This window comes from Lonchura striata, chromosome 31 (genome assembly GCF_050655825.1).
Source record: "Lonchura striata isolate lonStrDom1 chromosome 31, ASM5065582v1, whole genome shotgun sequence".
In the NCBI taxonomy this organism is placed as follows: Eukaryota; Metazoa; Chordata; class Aves; order Passeriformes; family Estrildidae; genus Lonchura; species Lonchura striata.
In genome coordinates, this window is record NC_140733.1 from 1,124,970 (window position 1) to 1,143,886 (window position 18,917).

An 18,917-nucleotide genomic window follows, 5' to 3' on the forward strand; every position below is an offset into this window, starting at 1 on the left:
CAGTGCAGAGAAGGAACGGGAGAGATCCCGCCCCGAGCACCGGCACGGGGACAACAGACCCGGCCTGGGCACAGGGAGGGAATTTATTACCAACCAAACCACGGCAGCACCAGGAGAAGGGAAAGAAATCCCTCCAGCACCTTCCCCCACCCAACGGGGATCACCCACAACAGGGTTATCCACCATGGAGAGACGGGGACATCCGAGTTTAGACCAAAGCCAATTTTATTGAGTGTACCAGGTGTTTATACAGGGATTTACTTGTATGGGGCTTATAGAGGGCTCTGTTTTTGGTAACAATTTCCCATTGGTTACACATTCTTCGTGACATCCAGTAACCTGGGAACATTTATCTTATCACAAAGTCTCACACCATGTTGCCTGGTCACTTCTTGCTTAGGGAGACCTAAACTGTGTCTGTGTCTCCCACGGTTTTTGCTCAGTCAGGCCTCAGATATCGGGCCTCTTTATCAGCTCCATTGCTTTACTCTCTGTTTTATTCCCCATACGGGGGCACCAGGGCTCTGCCCCACGGGGGTCACTGGGGATCATCCAGCCCAGATCCTCCCATGGGGGATGGAGCTGCAGGAGCACACCAAGCTCTTCCTGCACTCTCTTCCCTCACTCCAAGCTCTTCCCTCACGCGGGGCACTCACAGGGCTTCCCTTACTGGTGCCTTCGTTGGTGCTGGGTCAAGTGAAAGCTCCTGGAGAAGTTCTTCCCACACTTCCCACACTCGTAGGGCCTCTCCCCGGTGTGGATGCGCCGGTGCACGGTGAGGCTGGAGTTGTGCTTGAAGCCCTTCCCGCAGTCGGGGCAGCGGAAGGGCCTCTCCTCTGTGTGACTCCGTTCATGCTTGAGGACATCGGAGCTGGTCTGAAACCTCTTCCCACACTGGGGACACTCGTAGGGCCTCTCCCCAGTGTGGATGCGCTGGTGTATTCTCAGCGCAGAGCTCCACCCAAAGCTCTTTCCACATTCCAAGCACTCATAGGGCCGTTCCCCAGTGTGGATAACCTGGTGCTGGATCAGGCCAGACATGTGTATGAAGCTCTTCCCACACTTCCCACACTCGTAGGGCCTCTCCCCGGTGTGGATGTGCCGGTGCACGGTGAGGTGGGAGTTGTGCTTGAAGCCCTTCCCGCAGTCGGGGCAGCGGAAGGGCCTCTCCTCTGTGTGAATCCGCTCATGTCTGAGGACACTGGAGCTGGTCTGAAACCTCTTCCCACACTGGGGACACTCATAGGGCCTCTCCCCAGTGTGGATGCGCTGGTGTTTTCTCAGGTCTGAGCTCCACCCAAAGCTCTTCCCACACTCCCCACACTCGTAGGGCCGTTCCCCAGTGTGGATCCTCTGGTGCTCGATCAGGTTGGAGCTCCACCTGAAACCCTTCCCACATTCCAAGCACTTGTGGGGCTTCTCCCTGCCATGAGGCTTCTCCACCAGCTCTGAGCTCTGGCTGGATCTCCGCCCGCCTTCCTGGCTCAGGGGGGCTCTTTCCTCCCCACAGCTCCCTGGGCTGGGTTTGCAGCTCCTCCTCCTGCAGCATCTCCGGGGCTTTTGCTCCTCCTCCATCCAGCCACACCCTGGCAATGACAAATCCTGGTTTGGGGAAAAAACAAGAGGAGAGCACCTTGGACTGGAGGTTCCTCATTGCCCAAGTTCATGTCAGGAAGTCACTGGGAATCTTGTGTCTGTAAGAACCTCCAAAACACCAAGATTCAGCCCAAAAATCCCACAAACTTCAAGACACAGAACAAAAACTCCCCAAACGTCAGAACTATGCAAAAACGTCCTTCTCCAAAACATAAAGATTCAGCTACTACAAAAAACCAAAGCACCAACATTTAGCCCAAGCAAGCTCAGAAACACCAAGAATCACCCCATGAAAATCGTGGATCCCCCTCCACAGTCACCTGCTGCATGTGGGGGGAGCAGCGCTCCTGGGGCTGGGGGGAGGCTGCAGACACAGGGAGGGGTGGAACCTTCTGCTGCTTCCTCTTTCTGCTCCGCCTCCTCCTCCTCTTGTGTCTCTACTCTTCCTCACACTCCTCTTCCTCCTGCTATTCCTCCTTCTCCTGCACAATCCCACCCTCTCCTGCCACCTGCATCGTTTGACCATTCTGTTCCTCAAGCCTGCTTCTCCTTCCCTTCTCCTCCTGGCCCCAGGCCCAGCACCCACTGCCGGCTCCCTCTTCCCCCCAGCCCCACCGCATCCCAGCGCAGGGGCAGGGATGGAGCTGGGGCAGGTCGGGCTGGGGCAGCGCTGGGCTCTCGGCCGCTCCCGCCCGCACTCGGTCCCCACTGCAGCCGCTCCCGCCAGGACAGCGCGGGGGGGCCCGGCCTTGGCGCTGCCCCACTCCCACCTCCCCAAATTCCCCTCGCGGGGCCATGGGGCCGAGGGGGGGCGCAGGTGGGTCCAGGTGGGGAACGCGGGGAGCTGCGAGTCTGCCTGGCAACTGGTGAGTCATCAGCGCCGCGGGCTCTGATTGGCTGAGCTCGGCCCGAGCCCTGGGGCTGCAGCACAGAGGGGACACCCTGCTCCAGGGGGGATGTCCCACAAACGGGGGACCCCATGGAAGGAACCACAGGAAAGTGTCTTTACAAACAGATGCTGTGAGTCTGCTCGGATATAGGGCCAGGGACCTGTACATAAGGAAGTGACAGCAGACACAATCTGTCTCAGAAAATGTTATTAACTGATGACACAGACTGCTCCTCAGCCAAGGTCCTGCTCAGAAGTTCCAGAAGAAAAACAAAGACTTAACAGAGCCATGAATATCATTTGCTATATAAAAACAGGGAGCATATTATGGGAGTATGTAGTAGGTGGATTGGGAATTCTGTACCTCTCAAGTACTTCAGTCAATGCGGAAAGGGAGAGGAAGATGTGGCCAGGAAAATTAGGATGAAAAGGAGGCTGTGTCCTCCAACACTGTCCGGGGCGGGCAGGGAGTGCAGCTGAAGGTGCCTCACCCACTTTGGGTGATCGGCTCCCTTGGCTGGCGGCAGCACCAGAGATTGATTGGGGACCCGGGAGTGACCAGGAGACAGACGAGTGACACATCAGGGGGTCTGAGAAGAGTCAGCAGGGAGAGAGCACTGAAAATCTCATCAGTGAGTGCCCTGGGATCCTCGGGGAGTGAACATGGCAGGGCACCCATGGAGGGGAGAAAAGGGAAAGCCAGGGAGGGTCCTGGCCAAAGGGATGATGATCCCAAAATGTCTCTGAAGGGCTCCTTTCGAGAATGCTGAGGTAGTTTGCACATTCCCCCAGAGGTAATTAAGGACATGGACACCCAGGGAGGAAATAAGGGAAATTGAGAAGGCATTTGGAAAACAAGGGAATGGAGGGTGTTGGTGTGCTGGGAAGGGATCAGGTGAAGGGGAGTGTGCAGCAATATCATTACAGCAAGAGGCAGCAGGAGGAATCTATGTGGTAATAAAAAGGATGACGGAAAAGAGGAGAAGGAGAAAAATACTCAGGATTGGGATGATTTTCAGCAGGGTCTTATTCTCGAAATTTGCCAGCTGATCCAGATCCTTCCATCCCCGGTTTCCAGGAGAGGAAAAGCAGGAGGTCAGGATGCCAGGGGTTTCTCTGCGGTGGCAGCGGCAGCACCGGGCGCAGAGGTGCGGCACCGGGAGCACGGGCTGGGGCCTGTGGGGAGCTGCGGGGCCGGGCCGGGGCTGTGGGGCAGCCGGGGCTCAGCGCCGGGCGCTGCCTGACCCCACCAGCCCCGGGCAGGGCCGGCAGTGGCCCCCGGCCCCCAGGAGGCTGCGGGACGCCCCGGCCGCTGCCCGGCCCCGGGGAGCTGCCGGCCCTGCCCGCCGGGGGGGCCGCCTTTGGACACTGCGGCAGGACAGGCACCGGCTCTGCCACACGGGCTGGGCAGGGACCCTGAGCACAGGGGGGAACACAAAGGAACAGCTGGGAAATGCAGAGTACTTGGTAAAATAAAAAGGCAAATGGTGGAGAAAAAGGTTAAAAATTTGGGATATATTTTGACTGAAGGTTCGTGGTTGAATGACCCAGAGTTGGTGTGGGCAATCTCAGAAGTAACACTACCCATGAACAAAAAGGAGCTGTGACAATGCTGAGGATTAGAAGGGAATTACACAACCTGGACTGAGGATTCTCTGTTCCAGGACTGTAGGACTTTTTAGCCCCAGACAGCCTCCATATTGTGGTATGGACAGGAGAAAGAGAGCAAAACTTGAGAAAATGAACAACAAAAATATTGATGCCTCAGCTGTGGCTCTTCCAGACTCAGAAAAGTGTTGGGAAGCATGGATAAATATAATTATTCATAATACAGCCAGGCTGAAAACAATCCTCCCTACTGGCTGGACAATACCGTTACCTACAGATAAATCCAAAAGTCAAATAGACTGTTCCATCTCACCCCCCAAAATGTATGGTTCATCCCCTAAAACATCAAGTGCCTGTAACCCCATTGGCCCAAGTCTTGTTCCAGCCCACCTTGAAGCCCCTGATAAGGGTCTCTGAGGGGCCAGATGCTCTCTTGGATCTTCCCCCCTCTCAGGACCTCCACCCTGTCCTAGAGCATCCTCTTCTCTCTCCCCTCCCCCATCTCCTCAAGCTTGCCAGGTGCTGCATCTGGCAGCTCCAAGCAAGACCTTTCTCCATCCCTAATAAACCTCATATCCTAAGAGCAGCCTTCAGAGATCTCTCGTCTCCATTCACCTAAACCGTCCTGGAGCACAGCACTCCCTACAGAAAAGAAATTGGAATTGTAGGTGAATGTTAAACAGGGCCATGCCAAAGGAATTCTTGGGCCAAAATGTTTCACCCAGTGGCCACAGTGGCCTCATTGGCTGCAGAATTGTGCAGCCACAGCTTCCACGGGAACCGAGGCCCAAAAACTGATGACAACAGGATCTCCAACTGTTCCAGTCTGCCATCAAAGTCAAGCTTTGATAACCAAAAGAGCCTCGCAATGGATGAGCAGTGCTCGGTTATTACAGTGTGAAACTTGTTCAGTGGCACAGGAGGATTCAGAACTGAGCACAGGGGAAGGGTTTAACCCAGCCTCCTGTTTGAACAGCCCACAGAGGGGCTGGGAAGAAACCCAGCACTGCATTCAAGTGACACAGCTCCAGAGCCAGCCTGGGGGAGATTCAGGAGACATTGCCTGGCCTGAGGCAGAAAATGTCTTGGTGGATGGCTCTTCAAGGGCAGCAGAAGGGAAAAGAGTTCCACGACACGCTGTTATTGAGGAAAGGGAATCTGACAAAGCGCAGGTTACCCCCATGGTCAGCTCAACCGGCACAGCTGTGTGTGCTTGTAAGAGCCTGGCACTGAAATGCCCTGAGCAGGAAGGTTTCAATATCTTCTGGTGACACCATCTCACCTAACAGGGGGGCAAAAGCAATTCTGACTGCTCAGCAACCACTGGAACACTTATTAAGGTATTTCTAAAAGAAATCATTCCAATAAAAGGGATTGTAGAAGCAACAAACTCAGACAGCAGAACTCATTTTACAGGAAAAATCCTCCAGGGGGTTATGGCAGCTTTAGGAATACAATGGGACCTCCAGAACCCCTGGCACCCCCACAGCTCAGGATGGGTACAAAGAATGAATAGGGAAAGAAAAAAGCACCTTTGGAAGCTGGGGATAGAAACCAAGATGCCATGGGTACGGCTTTTGCCATTGGCTTGGGCAAGAAGAAGAGCGAGAGCCAGGGCAGATATTCAATTCACTCCCTTGCAATTGATCTCGGGAATTCCATACCCTGAGAGTTCTCCACCTAGTGCAGGGTGGAGATAAGGGATGCACATTTAAAGCAGTCTGTGGCCAGAATCCTGTCTCTGGTGCAATCTCTCCCCCAGGAAGCTGGGCTGGCACAGAGCCTGCCTTGGCACTTTGCTGCTGCCAACATCCAAGCAGGACATGGGCTCTGCCTAAGGAGTGCAAAGCAGCACCACTGGTGGCCAAGTGGCGTGGCCCATGCCAAGGGGCCCCGAGGCCAGAAACAGCCGCCAGCACAGCTGAACACGGGGGGACCCCTCAGCCTGGGCTCCAGGTCTCTGCAGCCCCGGAGATTTGCACTTCCCGCCTGCAGCAGGAGGATGGGAGGCCCCCCTGAGCCTGCACTGAAGGCAGCGCAGCAGCAGCCAGGGCTCCACAGCGGGGCAAGGCCCTGGGCCTGCCCACACCTCCTCTGCTGAAATCCTCGGCCTGGCCACCCTCCTTGGGCAGCTCCAGCCACCGGGGCCAGCCCTTGCTGCCACTGCTGCAGCTTCAGTGCTCGCTGGGCCTGCACTGCCACAGCTGCTGGGGAGACACCGGGACAATTCCACTCAGTTACACTCACACTGCATTAGCTGGGTTGGTGGAAAATGTAGCAAGTTTCATTAAAAAAAAAAATTATTTCTCTACTCAGGCTTGGTTTGCCTTTGCCTTGGGGAAAGAAATTTTAAAGGTTTTGTTAAGGGCTGTTACACCACTCAGTGGAGATGAGTTGAACATCTCAACACACTGGGAATACCCCAAAAGATACCCACAAAACATCAACCCCAGCAGCAAACAGCAACCAGCACCTACCCCAGACACTGCCCCCGGCAGAGTTAGAGGCACCTGGTCTGCAAAAGGCTGAGAAGGAAATCCAGGAGTTTGAACCTAATTAACATCAGAGGCAAAGAAATCTGGGTCCAGTAGGAAACCAAATACTAAAAACTACACAACTTGGAAGCAATGAGCATTAAACCAATGGATTTAGATTGGTTCAGACTATATAAATTTAGGAAAATCTACTAAAACTCACATGTCATGGGATAATTTTCTCTGCACAGCCAGCCTATGTGTGAATGAAATGATTTCTGTTGCACATCTTTGCCAGAACCAAGGAATGCCTTGACTCTCTAGCACTAAAGATATTGTTGGAATTTTTTTTTCCCTGCAGTTTCAGAGACAAGATTACACTATGAGAATAACTTTCCGAAATAATTGTCCTGACTTGTAAAATAAGCAGGTATTCTATCTGCCGTCTGTTGGAGGTTGGGCAGTTTTCTTATCTCTTCCAAGAACAATGTCTCCCTCTGGGGAGATATCTTCTGTTCATGGACCATTGAATTGACTCACTGAATGACTGGTAAAGTTACATCATCCCACTGTGAGATGCTCCACCCAGAGGGAGGAGCCAATCATTCCTACCTGCATAAAATCAGCACTTTTTGGGACACTGAGCAGCTATTAGCTGGATTTCCAGAAAAGCAGCTCATTTCTCTGCTGGATTCCCAGAGGAAGACCAAGCCCAACTACTACCAGACCTCCAAAGAAAACTCCACCCTTCTAGAGATCGCCAATCCAGCAGCATTTCATCTGCCACTCCAGGAAAAGCAGCCACCATTTAACTGGACTACTGCCAACACCCTAACTCCTCAGGGTGTTAGGTTTCCTACTCTATCACTAGTTTTGTTTGTACTAATTACATTTTTATTGTTATTATTTTTATTTAGTTTTTCTCCTAATAAGGAACTGTTATTCCCATTCCCATATCTTTACCTAAGAGCTTTTTTTGAAATTGTGGTAATTCAGAGAGAGGGAGTTTACCTTTTCCATTTCACAGGAGGCTCTTGCCTTCCTTCACAGACTCCTGCCTTTTCAAACCAAGACAGAGCCCTTGGACAATCTTCCACCCCTGTACCTGAATTCTCCTCCCCAGGCTCAGGCCCCTGTGCCTGCACCAGCGGGGCGCCCGCCTCAGCCTGCACAGGCACAGGCACCGCCGTGTAACACACAGCCCTCGGCTCCACTGCTGCCGGACCCATCAGGTCCCTCCCAGCCCCACCTGCACCACAACAGGCAGACGATCCCGGGCACACACCTCCCCCTGGGAAAACTGCTTATCCTCCAGCTAGCAGAACACGGTGCAAGACACGGAGAGAAAACCATGATGATAGTGAGGAGGAAGGGGACAGACCCAGTCTTTACCCTCTAAGGGAAGTACCAACCGCTCCCGGAGTCATTGGGTACGTAAATGTGCCGATCAATATGGGAGATGTAAGAGCTTTCAGCAAGGAAATGCGGAAATTAATGGATAATCCTCTAGGGGTGGCAGAGAGGCTGGATGAATTTTTGGGGAACATCATCTATTCATATGATGACATCTGCACCATTCTAAGGTCGTTATTCAACGCCAAGGAACGGGACATGATACGGCAGGCTGCAATAAATGATTGAGAACACAGGAATCCCCAGGGAGGGAGTGGCACGAGAGAAAGCCTGAACAGAGGCCATCATAGAACACCCAGGCAGAGAAGGATCAGTCTAAAATGATAGGGCTAAGGAACATGGTAATACAGGGAATTTGGGGGATGGTACCAAAGGGACAGAACATTAGTAAAGCATTGGGGGAATGCCAGGGGAGGGATGAAATACCCACCAAATGGCTGGAGAGGCTGAGAAAGAGCCTCCAAATGTATTCGGATACCGACCCTAATTCACCTGTCAGGGGCTATTCTGTTTAAAACACAATTTGTTGCTAAATCATGGGAGGACATATGGAAAAAGCTAGAAAAAATAGAAACTTGTCAAGAGAAAAGCCTCCAAGAATTGTTAAGGGAGACATAGAAGGTTTACATGAGAAGGAATGATGAAAAATAAAAAGCACAGGCAAGGATACTGGTGGCGCAATAAGGGAAGTGCAAAAACAGGAGCAGATACAAAATCCCGGAAAGCTGGCACAAACACAACAGCCCCAGGGAAAACCTAACCCCTCTCAGAAGAAAGGCATAAACAAACAGGTAAGCAGCCCTGAGTGCTTTTACTGTAAACAGAAAGGGCACTTTAAAAGAGACTGTAAGAAGAGAATGAAGGATGAACAGATCTTCCAGGAGGATTAGAGGTGTCAGGGGCTTTATAATTTGGGGTCCAGAACACCTGGAGAGCCCTTGATAAAATTAAAAATTAGACCCCAAAAACAAGAATTGGTGTTTTTGGTCAATTCAGGCGCAGAAAGAACTACAGTTCAGCGACTGCCACCTGGATGTACTAAAAGCAAGGATTCAATGGTGGTCATTGGGGCTAAAGGGGAACCCTTTAAGGTTCCGGTTTTAACAAATGTGGAAATAGAAAATAAGTTTTGTCTGGGGAACATAGTACTGGTAGAAGAAGCAGATTATAATTTGCTGGGGGTCGATCTAATGGTAGCTCTGGGGATAAGCCTGATAGCACAGGACTCCCAGCTCACAGTAAGTTTATACAAAATAACCGCTGAGGACAAAAATGAGATAAATCCCAAAGTGTGATTTGGGAAGAGGCGGGGAGGTTAAACATGGAGCCAATTCACACTGAGATCCAGAGACTGGAGGATCCAATCAGGATTAAACAGTACTGCATTCCCATGAAAGGCAGGAATGGACTGAAGGCTGTAATAGAAGATCTAAGAAAGAAAGGCACATTGGAACTGTGCATGTCAAGACATTACACTCCTACCTTGGCAGTACAGAAGGCGGATGGTAATTACAGGCTGGTGCAAGATTTGAGGGTGGTAAATCTATTCTCTGTACTCACCAAACCTATTTGGACAAGCCCTTGAAAAACTCTTAAGTGAGTTTGTGCCCGTTAAAGGGACCAAATTACTACAATATGTAGATGACCTATTGGCAGCCAGACTCAGGGAGGAGGATGTGTGGGACCATAGCACTATTAAACCTCTTTGGGGAAAAAGGGTTGAAGGTCTCAAACTGAAATTACAGTTCACAGAGCCTGAGGTCAAGTACCTAGGGCATTGGTTAACAAAAGGTAAGAAGTTGGATCCGGACAGGATAACAGGTATCATTACTTTACCCCCTCCACGAAGAAAAAAGGAGATCAGGCAGCTGCTGGGGCTTCCAGGATACTGCAGGCAATGGATCGAGGGATATAGTGAGAAGGAAAAGTTTCTTCATGAAAAGCTTATCACGGACAAGCTAAAGTAGACAGAGCAGGATGAGGAGGGTTTCAAGAAATTAAAAGAAACCCTCGCAGCAGCTCCTGAGTTGAGCCTCCCTGATGTAAAGAAACCTTTTCAGCTGTTCCTGGACATCAGTAATCACACTGCCCATGGGGTTTTAATGCAGGATTGGGCAGGGGCCAAGAAGCTGGTGGGGTATGTATCAAAGCTTTTAGATCCTGTAAGCAGGGATCTTACAAGCAATTGCAGCAGTGACAGTATTGGTGGAGGAGGCTAAGAAGGTGACTGTTACAGAATTTCTGAGAGAGAGGGCATGATTTATGTCTGGAGTGAGAACTGAGCTTCCCCTCAGTCTAGGCCACAGATTTGGGGCTTGTGAGGCCTTCCAGCCTCTGACGCAGTTAGAAATTAAGAGCTTGTGGCGCAGTTAGAAATTGTATTAAGGTGTGATGCGAAGCACTGGGCTGTCTGGGTGTAAAGGAATATAGGTTTATAGTGTAAGGTTTAGGCCACTTTAAGACAAAGGTAAACAATGTTAGCTTGCCAATGAGAGTGCTTTGTAAACTATAAACTATATAGAAGTGTATAAAAACTGCCATCTTCTCTCGAATAAATGGAGAACGTTGCATTAATCATATTGGTTGGATGTGTGTTCTGTCCCGTCCAGCTTCCCGTTATCTGAGGTCCCTGGTCGCAGGTGACCGTCGGGGCATTCTGCAGCAAAAGGCTGACAAGTGGCCAACTGACGCCAGGCTCCTACAGTATGAGGCTGTATTAATCCACTCCCAGGATTTGGAATTGTGAACTACCTCGGTGCAAAATCACGCGCGATTCCTGACTGGGGAAGCCGCAGGAGTGCCTTCCCATGACTGCGCAGAAGTGGTGGAGCTGCAGATCAAAATAAGGCCAGATGTAGAAGAAGGTGAAAAATGGTTTGTGGGTGGTTCTGCAAGGGTCATAGATGGGAAAAGGAAATCAGGATATTTCCTGATGGCAAAACCAGGGAGGTAGTGGAATCAGGACCCCTGAATCCCAGATGGTCAGCACAAGCTTGTGAGTTGTACGCAGTATTGAGGGCCCTGTGGAAATTAGAAGGGAAAAAAGGAACAATTTTTACAGATTCAAATTATGCATTTGGGGTGGTACACATATTTGGAAAGATTTGGGAAGAACAAGGGTTACTCAATACTCAGGGAAAGAGGCTAGTGCATGAAGAAATAATCAGGCAAATCTTAAAGGTTATAAGGGGGCCAGAGGCAGTTGCCATAGTCCACGTGAAAGGGCACCAGACAGGAATGCAGTTCAGGACCCAAGGGAACAATTTAGCAGACAAAGAGGCCAAAAGCATGCCTCTAATGAAGGTAAGTACCCCAGGAATCGAAGAAGGGGAGGTACAGGAATATCCTCCCCACCCCTTCCTGAAGGAAATCGAGGGGTACAAGAAGATAGGAGGCCAGCTAGAAGGAGGTAAGTGGAAATTGCCAGATGGGAGGGAGCTGTTTTCTAAAGACTACAGCAGAAACATCCTGAGGAGATTACATCAACAAACACACAGGGGAGTCCAGGCCCTGGCAGAGCAATTCCCTGGATTCTTCGGGTGCAAGGGGATTTATGAACTGGTAAAACAAGAGGTGCAGGGGGGTATGATTTGTCAAAAGATTAATCAGGCAAAAACACGGCAGGTGGCACTGGGAAGTCACCCAGTGGCATACAGACCTTTCAAAAGGATTCAGGTAGATTTTACTGATCTGCCTAAGGTGGGGAGATACAAATTTTTATTGGTAATAGTGGACAAACTAACCCACAGGGTAGAAGCCCTCTTGAGCTCTCAGGTGATGGCTCAGACAGTATCAAAATTTCTACTAGAAGAAATCATACCCTGATATAGGTTAGTAAAATACATAGATGCGGACCAGGAGACACACTTCCCCTCAAAAATTATTAGACAACAAGCCAATGCTGTTGGGATCCAGTGGGAATACCACACCCCATGGCAGCCTCAGAGCTCTGACAAGTTGAAAGGATAAATCAAACATTAAAGGTTCAATTAGCAAAATTGATTTTGGAAACAAAAATGTCCTGGTTAAAGTGCCTCCCCTTAGCCTTGCTAAATATCCAGACCATGCCTCACTCTGAGACTGGAGTGTCACCTTTCAAAATGCTGTATGGGATGCCATATGAACATGGCATGCCAGTGGGGCATCTGAGGATAGAAGATGCACAGACACAGCCGCATCTCATAGCCATAAGTAAGAATCTGCAGGAATTGCGGAAGCAGGGAATAACACAAGGTGCCCCTTTAGGTTTTTCCACACATAAAGTACATCCCGGGGACAAAGTGCTCATAAAAACGTGGAGAGAAGCCCCACTGACACCTCACTGGGAAAGCCCTTTTCTCGTCCTCTTAACCACAGATACAGCAATACAAACAGCAGAAAAGGGGTGGACACACGCATCCCGAGTGAAGAAGGTCGAGCACCAGGAAGAGATGCCAGAGTGCAAAGTCACCTCTCCTCCTGGGGATTTGAAGATAACCTTGTGGTGGCCAAGTAAATGACTGACAGGGATCTGATAAGGTGCACTGAACCTCATTGTGAATGTTATCCATTTGTATATTTCAAATGTGAGTATTGTAACAAGGTTTGGGTCACACACTGTAGAAGGGAATATTGGCCAAAGGGTTTATGTGATAAGTGCCTAGAAGGGGAACTAGCCATATCTTAGAGCTGTGGGTCTCAGATTCAGTCAAAGAAAGAAACTGAGAGTTTCTAGCCAGGCAAAAAGCTGGGAAAGAATGTAAATAATGCTTTATTTCTCTTGTTTTTCACGTTGTTTATAGTTAAGTTCTATCACTGTGCATCAAGCACTTTGCACCAATGCTCTGGGTTGTTTTCACTTCAGAACAAATAGATTTGATCCTTACGAAGCTCTGTATAAAAGAGCTGTGTATTTTGAATAAATGGGAGTTTTACTCTCAGCAGCCTTCTGAGTCAAGTCTATTCATTCCCATCCTGCCTCGACAGCAACAAGAGCTTGCCACAAGCCTAGGAATAATCGAAGCAGACTCTGAGATCTGCTTTCATTTGTTTCAAAACAGGCTAAGGGGAAAATTGAGATCAAAAGCTCAAATCATTACTGTTGAGTGCCGGAGGTTAAATAAAGTACCCTGCAGTGCAGATACAGTTAAACTACCAAGGTGGAGCATCTTTAAACGGAGGTATGCAGTCCAGGTATGACACCACAGAAGACTATTCTTGCTGCCGAGAAAATGGTTTACCTCACCACTGGTGGCAACCCAGTGGGCACAGGCAAAGGCAGAGGAATAATAATCGTGGGGATCCTGATCAATCTGAGTCCAGCAATGTGCCTCAGGACCAGCACGCGTTGCACTAACTGGCCCAGCACAGAGGTGTGAGGCCCCGGTGAAGGTGCGGGCTCTGCATACAGACTGTCCGGAGAGCACACGGGGAATCGGAGGCTCCGACAGCCCCAGCCCCAAGGAACTGCGGCAAGGGTAAGATAAGCAGGCACTGTCCCATAAACGGCACCCAGCAGGGGATACGCAAGCTAAAAGAAAGAATAAGGTGTTACTCACAAAGGGCGACCCCCAAGGACGGGCAGTCAGAGCACAAGGAACATAAAAGAAATGTTGAACAGATATCTGTCCCGATCTGTGATAAATGTAACCACACAGTATGGACTGGGGGAAGGATGGAGTCAGTGTTTGTAGCATACTTTCAGGCTAACCCACTGTGTTATGACAATAACCACTTGGGAATGTGTGTTATGGGTGGACAGACATACTGGGTCGGGAAGAACTTAAAATATGAGACCAAGATGTCCCTCAAAAATGAGCCAGTTATCTTGGACATTTTAGAGGATTAGGATGACCATGTTTGTTTGCAATATGACAGGATGTTCTGCTTTTCAAGAACAAAGAGCGAGTGGACCCGGAGAGCAAAATTAAACAGGTATCACAGGAACTAAAAAGACAAGAGGCAGAGATGAGAAAAAGAAGGATGGAGCAAGAAAGGCTGAGAACCCTAAGTGAGCAATATGATCAGCTCAAAAAACAATATACCAGTTGGAGTTTCCCTGCCTCTGATCAAAACCTATTTGTGGATCTGATGCAAGAAACTGCAACAGAATTGGGGCTGTCCAATTGCTGGATCTGCAGAGGGCTCAAGTCTGCAGAGAAGTGGCCTTGAAAAGGTGAGAACTTAGCTCTAGATCAACTCCTGAAATGGGATAATGCTATAATTGGGACATTTTGCATTAGCAGGGAGGGAAAGGAGCACACTGAAATGGTGGGATACACTTCATGTCTGTCCACTCCAACAGTAAATTCCCTTAACAAAAGCAGAATCTGGCAGCCAGAAATCCCTACTGGAGTACTCCAGTACCTAGTAGGTACCTAGTAGGGTACTGGAGCTGGGAAAAAGGCACTAAATGTGAATGGAGAGAAAAAAATTGAACACTGCTGGAACAAAGGCTCTGGAGCTAACCCTTACCAATCCTTAGATGAATTGAGAGGATTCTGGAGTAAACCCAAAACCACAAAAGTCAGGTGGAAAGCCCTGAATGGTTTATATTGGATTTGTGGGAAGAAAGCATACAGCGAACTACCTCAGTGGTGGAGAGGATCATGCACTATTCAATTGATCAGACACGTTTTCTTTACCCTACCTCAATCAGAACACAGCTCACTAGGGGCCCCCTTATACGAAACTTTGAGCAGAAGAAGAAGGGATTTGAAAAAGAAATTCCCTATCTTTGGTGGGGGTCAGACCTGGGGCGAGAAGTGGCCAGCAGAAAGAATAATAGAGGATTATGGTCCTGCAACATGGGCCCAGGATGAAAGCTGGGGGTATAGGACCCCAATTTATCTGTTAAACCGACTAATAAGACTTTGGGCAGTGGTAGACATGGTCTCTAACCACACCTCAAATGCCCTTGAGCTGTTGTCTAAACAACACTCCCAAATGAGGGCCTTTGTGTATCAAAACAGAATAGCCCTGGACTATTTACTAGCAGAGGGAGTAGGGGTCTGTGGAAAGTTTAATGAATCATAATGCTCTATAGAGATTGATGACTATGGAGAAACCATCAGAGGCCTGTGACAGAAATTAAAAGGGTAGCACATGTCCCAGTACAAAAATGGAACTCCGTACTCCAAGCATCCTGGTGGGATCATCTGTTTGATGGAGCATGGTGGAAAAAGGTAATATTTTTTTATATTGTGTTCAATAGCTGGGATCATATTCCTACCCTGCCTGATACCATGCTTTATCAGGTCGATACACTCAGTAGTGCAGAGTATGCAGGTGGCTGCCATGCCCACAGACCCAGAATGTGCTATGGGAAAAACAAATCAGGTATCAAAAATAATGAAATTGGGGGAGGAAAATCTACACGGTAGGGCAGCAGATGCTTTGGCCAGATTCAAAGAGCAGATACAGGGAGAAGGGGATGTCTACAAATTGTACCAGGGAATTCCAAGACAAGAGTGGGATAATAAGCCTTCAGGGAACTAAGAGGATTATTTCCTTCTTATAAAGAACTAGGAAATGGGATAGTAGTATAGGGAAAAGTCACACATAATTATGTAAAAAGTTTAGAAATCAGGAATTACTATGTTTATGTAGAAGGGGAGGGATTGTTTTGTGTATATGGGATAATTCATGCAGATAAAAATTGCCATATATATTTTATGTATGTATTGGTAAGAAATACCCTTATAAAAAGATTTTTAAGCACACAAGTCAGTGTCGGGGATTGCATCACAGTGTTGAAACCACCTGGACAAGAGGAAGGAGATCTTCATTTACAAATGAATGAATGTGGCCAGCCCAGAGCTGGGTGTTCCTCAAGGTGATCCACCAGGATGATGAATACCTGATAAATATCTAAGACTGAGATAGCTGGAGCCGTCTGTGAGATACATCTTAATACTGGATTACTGGATTCCTGGATTCTGGGAACACATCGTGGATGTTTATCACTCCCCGGACATGGTTTTGTTCCCTGGATGTTTATCACTCCCCGGCCATGGTTTTGTTCAGCTCCTTGCAGAGAAAGAACTCCACAGGAATATGTGCAGTCCTGAAAGGAAGAAAAGGGACTCTGCCTCGGGCAGGACAGTCGGTGTGAAACAGAGGGGACCCTCTGCTGTAGCGATCAGACCTGTGTCTCACCCAGCACCGGTACCCAGGCTCTGCACTGACCCTTTTTGACTGGATTGTGGCTCTTCTTTTTTTTTTCTCTAAATTTATACTTTGATAATTTAATAAATTTTCGTTAATTAATAAATTGGAGCATTCATTTATCACAAAGGTGATCCTTTAACTCATTAACAGTTAATAGTGTGTTTAAAAATATGCTTTAAAAAGAAAAAATAAAAGCAGCATATTCTGGGGTGGCCACGTATGAGTCATCCAATGGCTGATCTGGAAGAGAATTTTCCCTCCAGCAGCCTGGAGAGGAGCTTAAGAAATGCAAATTAACAGTGCTGGGGTAAAGCATGGACAATGTATTTGGGTTTCTTGCCTGGGGCTGGAATTGGGCTGATTCCCTCTACCCCCTCATCCCAAACTCCACCATCTCCCACAGATGAAATTTGCACAGCTGAAGGCAGAGCCCGTGGTGAGGATCTCTGACTCTGCAACAGAAATGGCTGAAGCTGCAAAGGGAAACAGCAAATGGAGAATGTTGGGAAAACTTCACCAAAATAAGGGAGGGATCATCCCTCTGCCCACTCCAACATCTGCTGTCACTGTCTGTGTTTTATACGGTGGATTCGAGCATTGGGGTTTTTGCTACCACAAGTTCAGAAAAATCAGTTAGAATACAAGTATTTGATGTTTACATTAGAGAAAATCAGTCAATTGATGCAGCCCTGGCTCCCGAGGGAGTGCCAAAAATCGAAAAACCAAAACGGCTACCAGAAGAAATTCTACAACACCACAGACCAGCCCCTGGGAACCCTATGAAACTCATATCAGGAGCCACAGAACCCATTTATCATTTCAATGGCATCATTAAATTACAAGCTGTCCTCCAAATAAGAACCAACCAGACAACTCCAGCTCCTGACCTTCCTGCTGACCAAGCCACTGAAATGAGGAACACAACATTTCACCAGGGGATGGGATCAGATTATCTGTTAGCAGAAAAAGGAGGAGTTTATGGAAAATTAAATGACTCAAACTGCTGTTGGCAAAGAGATGACCAAGGAAAACTGGTGAAAAAGATGAGAAAGGAAATAAGAAAGCAGCTCATGTTCTGACCCAAATGTGGAAAGGATGGGTATGGGACGCGGTTTTGTGGTGCACTGGCAGACCATGGGTTAAACGAATGCTGCTTCTCCTCTTCTGTGCTGCAGCAAGTCTCATCTTTTTACCATGCTCCACACCTTGGCAGTGCAGCTCATCCAGCAGCTGAGCCAGGGCATGCAGGTGGCAGCCAGGCCTCCTGATCCACAAACGGCTACAAAAGGACAGGGAATGAGGGCACCGAGAATAATCCCAAAACCAAAGAGGACCCGGGAAGAACAAAACAGAGTCAAGGAGTGAATCTGCCTGGAGATAGGGCCAGGCACTTGTAGAGAAGGGGAGAAACCATCAGGTCCAATAAATGTTACAAATTGACCCAGACGGCTGCTAAAAGTCCCGCTACATACCCGAACTTCGAGGAGAAGAACAAAGACTTAACAGAGCCATGAATATCGGCTGTTCTACAAAAGGAGAGTGCACATTAACGAGGACAGGCAGCAGGCGCATCGGGAAGTCGGAACCTTCCAAGGAACTCAGCCGGTGGGCAAAGGCAGAGGGAGATCGGCCGGGAAAATGAGGATAAAAAGGAGGCTGCGGACTACGAGCACGGCAGAGAGCGCACGGCAAATGCCCCACGGCCTCTGCCCCTGCTCGGCAATAAAGTCACTTTGACAGGACTCCTCGCTCTCCCCCGGGCACACGAACCTCCGGCGACGGGAATTTCCCCGCCCGCTCCCGGCCGCGGGGCAGCCCCTCTGTCCTACCCACAGCAGCCGGGCCGAGCCAGCGCTGCTCCGGTAGCGGCTCCTGCCCGGCCCCGGCGGGAAGGAGACCGCGGGCAGCCGCTCCCGCAGCGCCCTCAGCCCGGGGCCGGCACGGGCCGGACACGGCACCGGCGAGCCGCCGGAGCCCCCTGCCGCCCCCTCCGCCCGCAGCCAGCCCCGAGCCCCCGCAGAGCCCAGCGCGGCTCCCACCTGCGCCGGGGCCGCCTCCGAGCTCCGCCGCCGCCGCCTCACCGCGCTCCGGCCGCTGCCGCCGCTGCCGGGCCCGCACAGCCGCTCGGCCAATGGCGGCGCTGCGCGGCCACGGCCGCCCTCAGCCCGCCGCCGGGGCCGCGCCGCGCCCCGCTCCCACCAATCAGCGCGCCGCGACCGCGACTGACGGCACCGGCGGCCAATGGCAGCGAGCTCGGGGCGGGCTCTGCGCACGGCCCCGCCTCGCCCCGCGCTCTCGGCGCCCCCGGGCTGCGTGAGGGGAAAGCCGGAGATGAGGAACAGCCCCGGCACGGGCCCGGGCCGAGCCGGGATTGAGCTGCCCACACAAACAAACTTCTCCGCGCCTCCCGCCACGGCTTTCCCGGCCCTGCGCCTCCCGTGCCTCCGCCTCTGCGGGAAGCCCAGGAGCCTCACTTCTCCTGCCCCTCGTTAGTGCATCAGTGCTTCGCTTTGATTTCCCCCGAAAAGGGAAACCTGCCCGAAGCCCTGTGGGTGGGTGGGGCAGGGGAGAGATTTCTGGCAGAAAACTCCAAAGACTCGGAGCAGGAGAAGGAGAAGTCAGTGCAGAGCCTTAAATGCAGCTTTCCCCACGCCTCCCTGCTCCCAGCTGCACCTCCTCCCCCGGCAGGGCAGGAGACAGGGAATGGGGCCATGCTCAGCTCATCCCCCGGGGCTTCTCCCTCTGCTCAGGGACAGGAGTCGTTCCCTGCTGCACCCTGCGCTCTCTCC

The 18,917-nt window shown here is 50.3% G+C and overlaps 1 protein-coding gene across 1 annotated transcript; it reads right to left on the bottom strand.

Annotated features, from left to right (window-relative positions):
* Positions 1-210: 210 nt before the first annotated feature.
* LOC146764724 (uncharacterized) lies at positions 211-18,268 on the bottom strand. Its single transcript, XM_085563694.1, has 2 exons — positions 18,168-18,268; positions 211-1,602 (listed from the first exon to the last, which is right to left on the bottom strand). Exon 2 carries the CDS (start codon positions 1,573-1,575, stop codon positions 667-669), a length of 909 nt encoding a protein of 302 aa, XP_085419820.1. The 5' UTR covers positions 1,576-1,602; positions 18,168-18,268; the 3' UTR covers positions 211-666.
* Between the last annotated feature and the right edge of the window lie 649 nt (positions 18,269-18,917).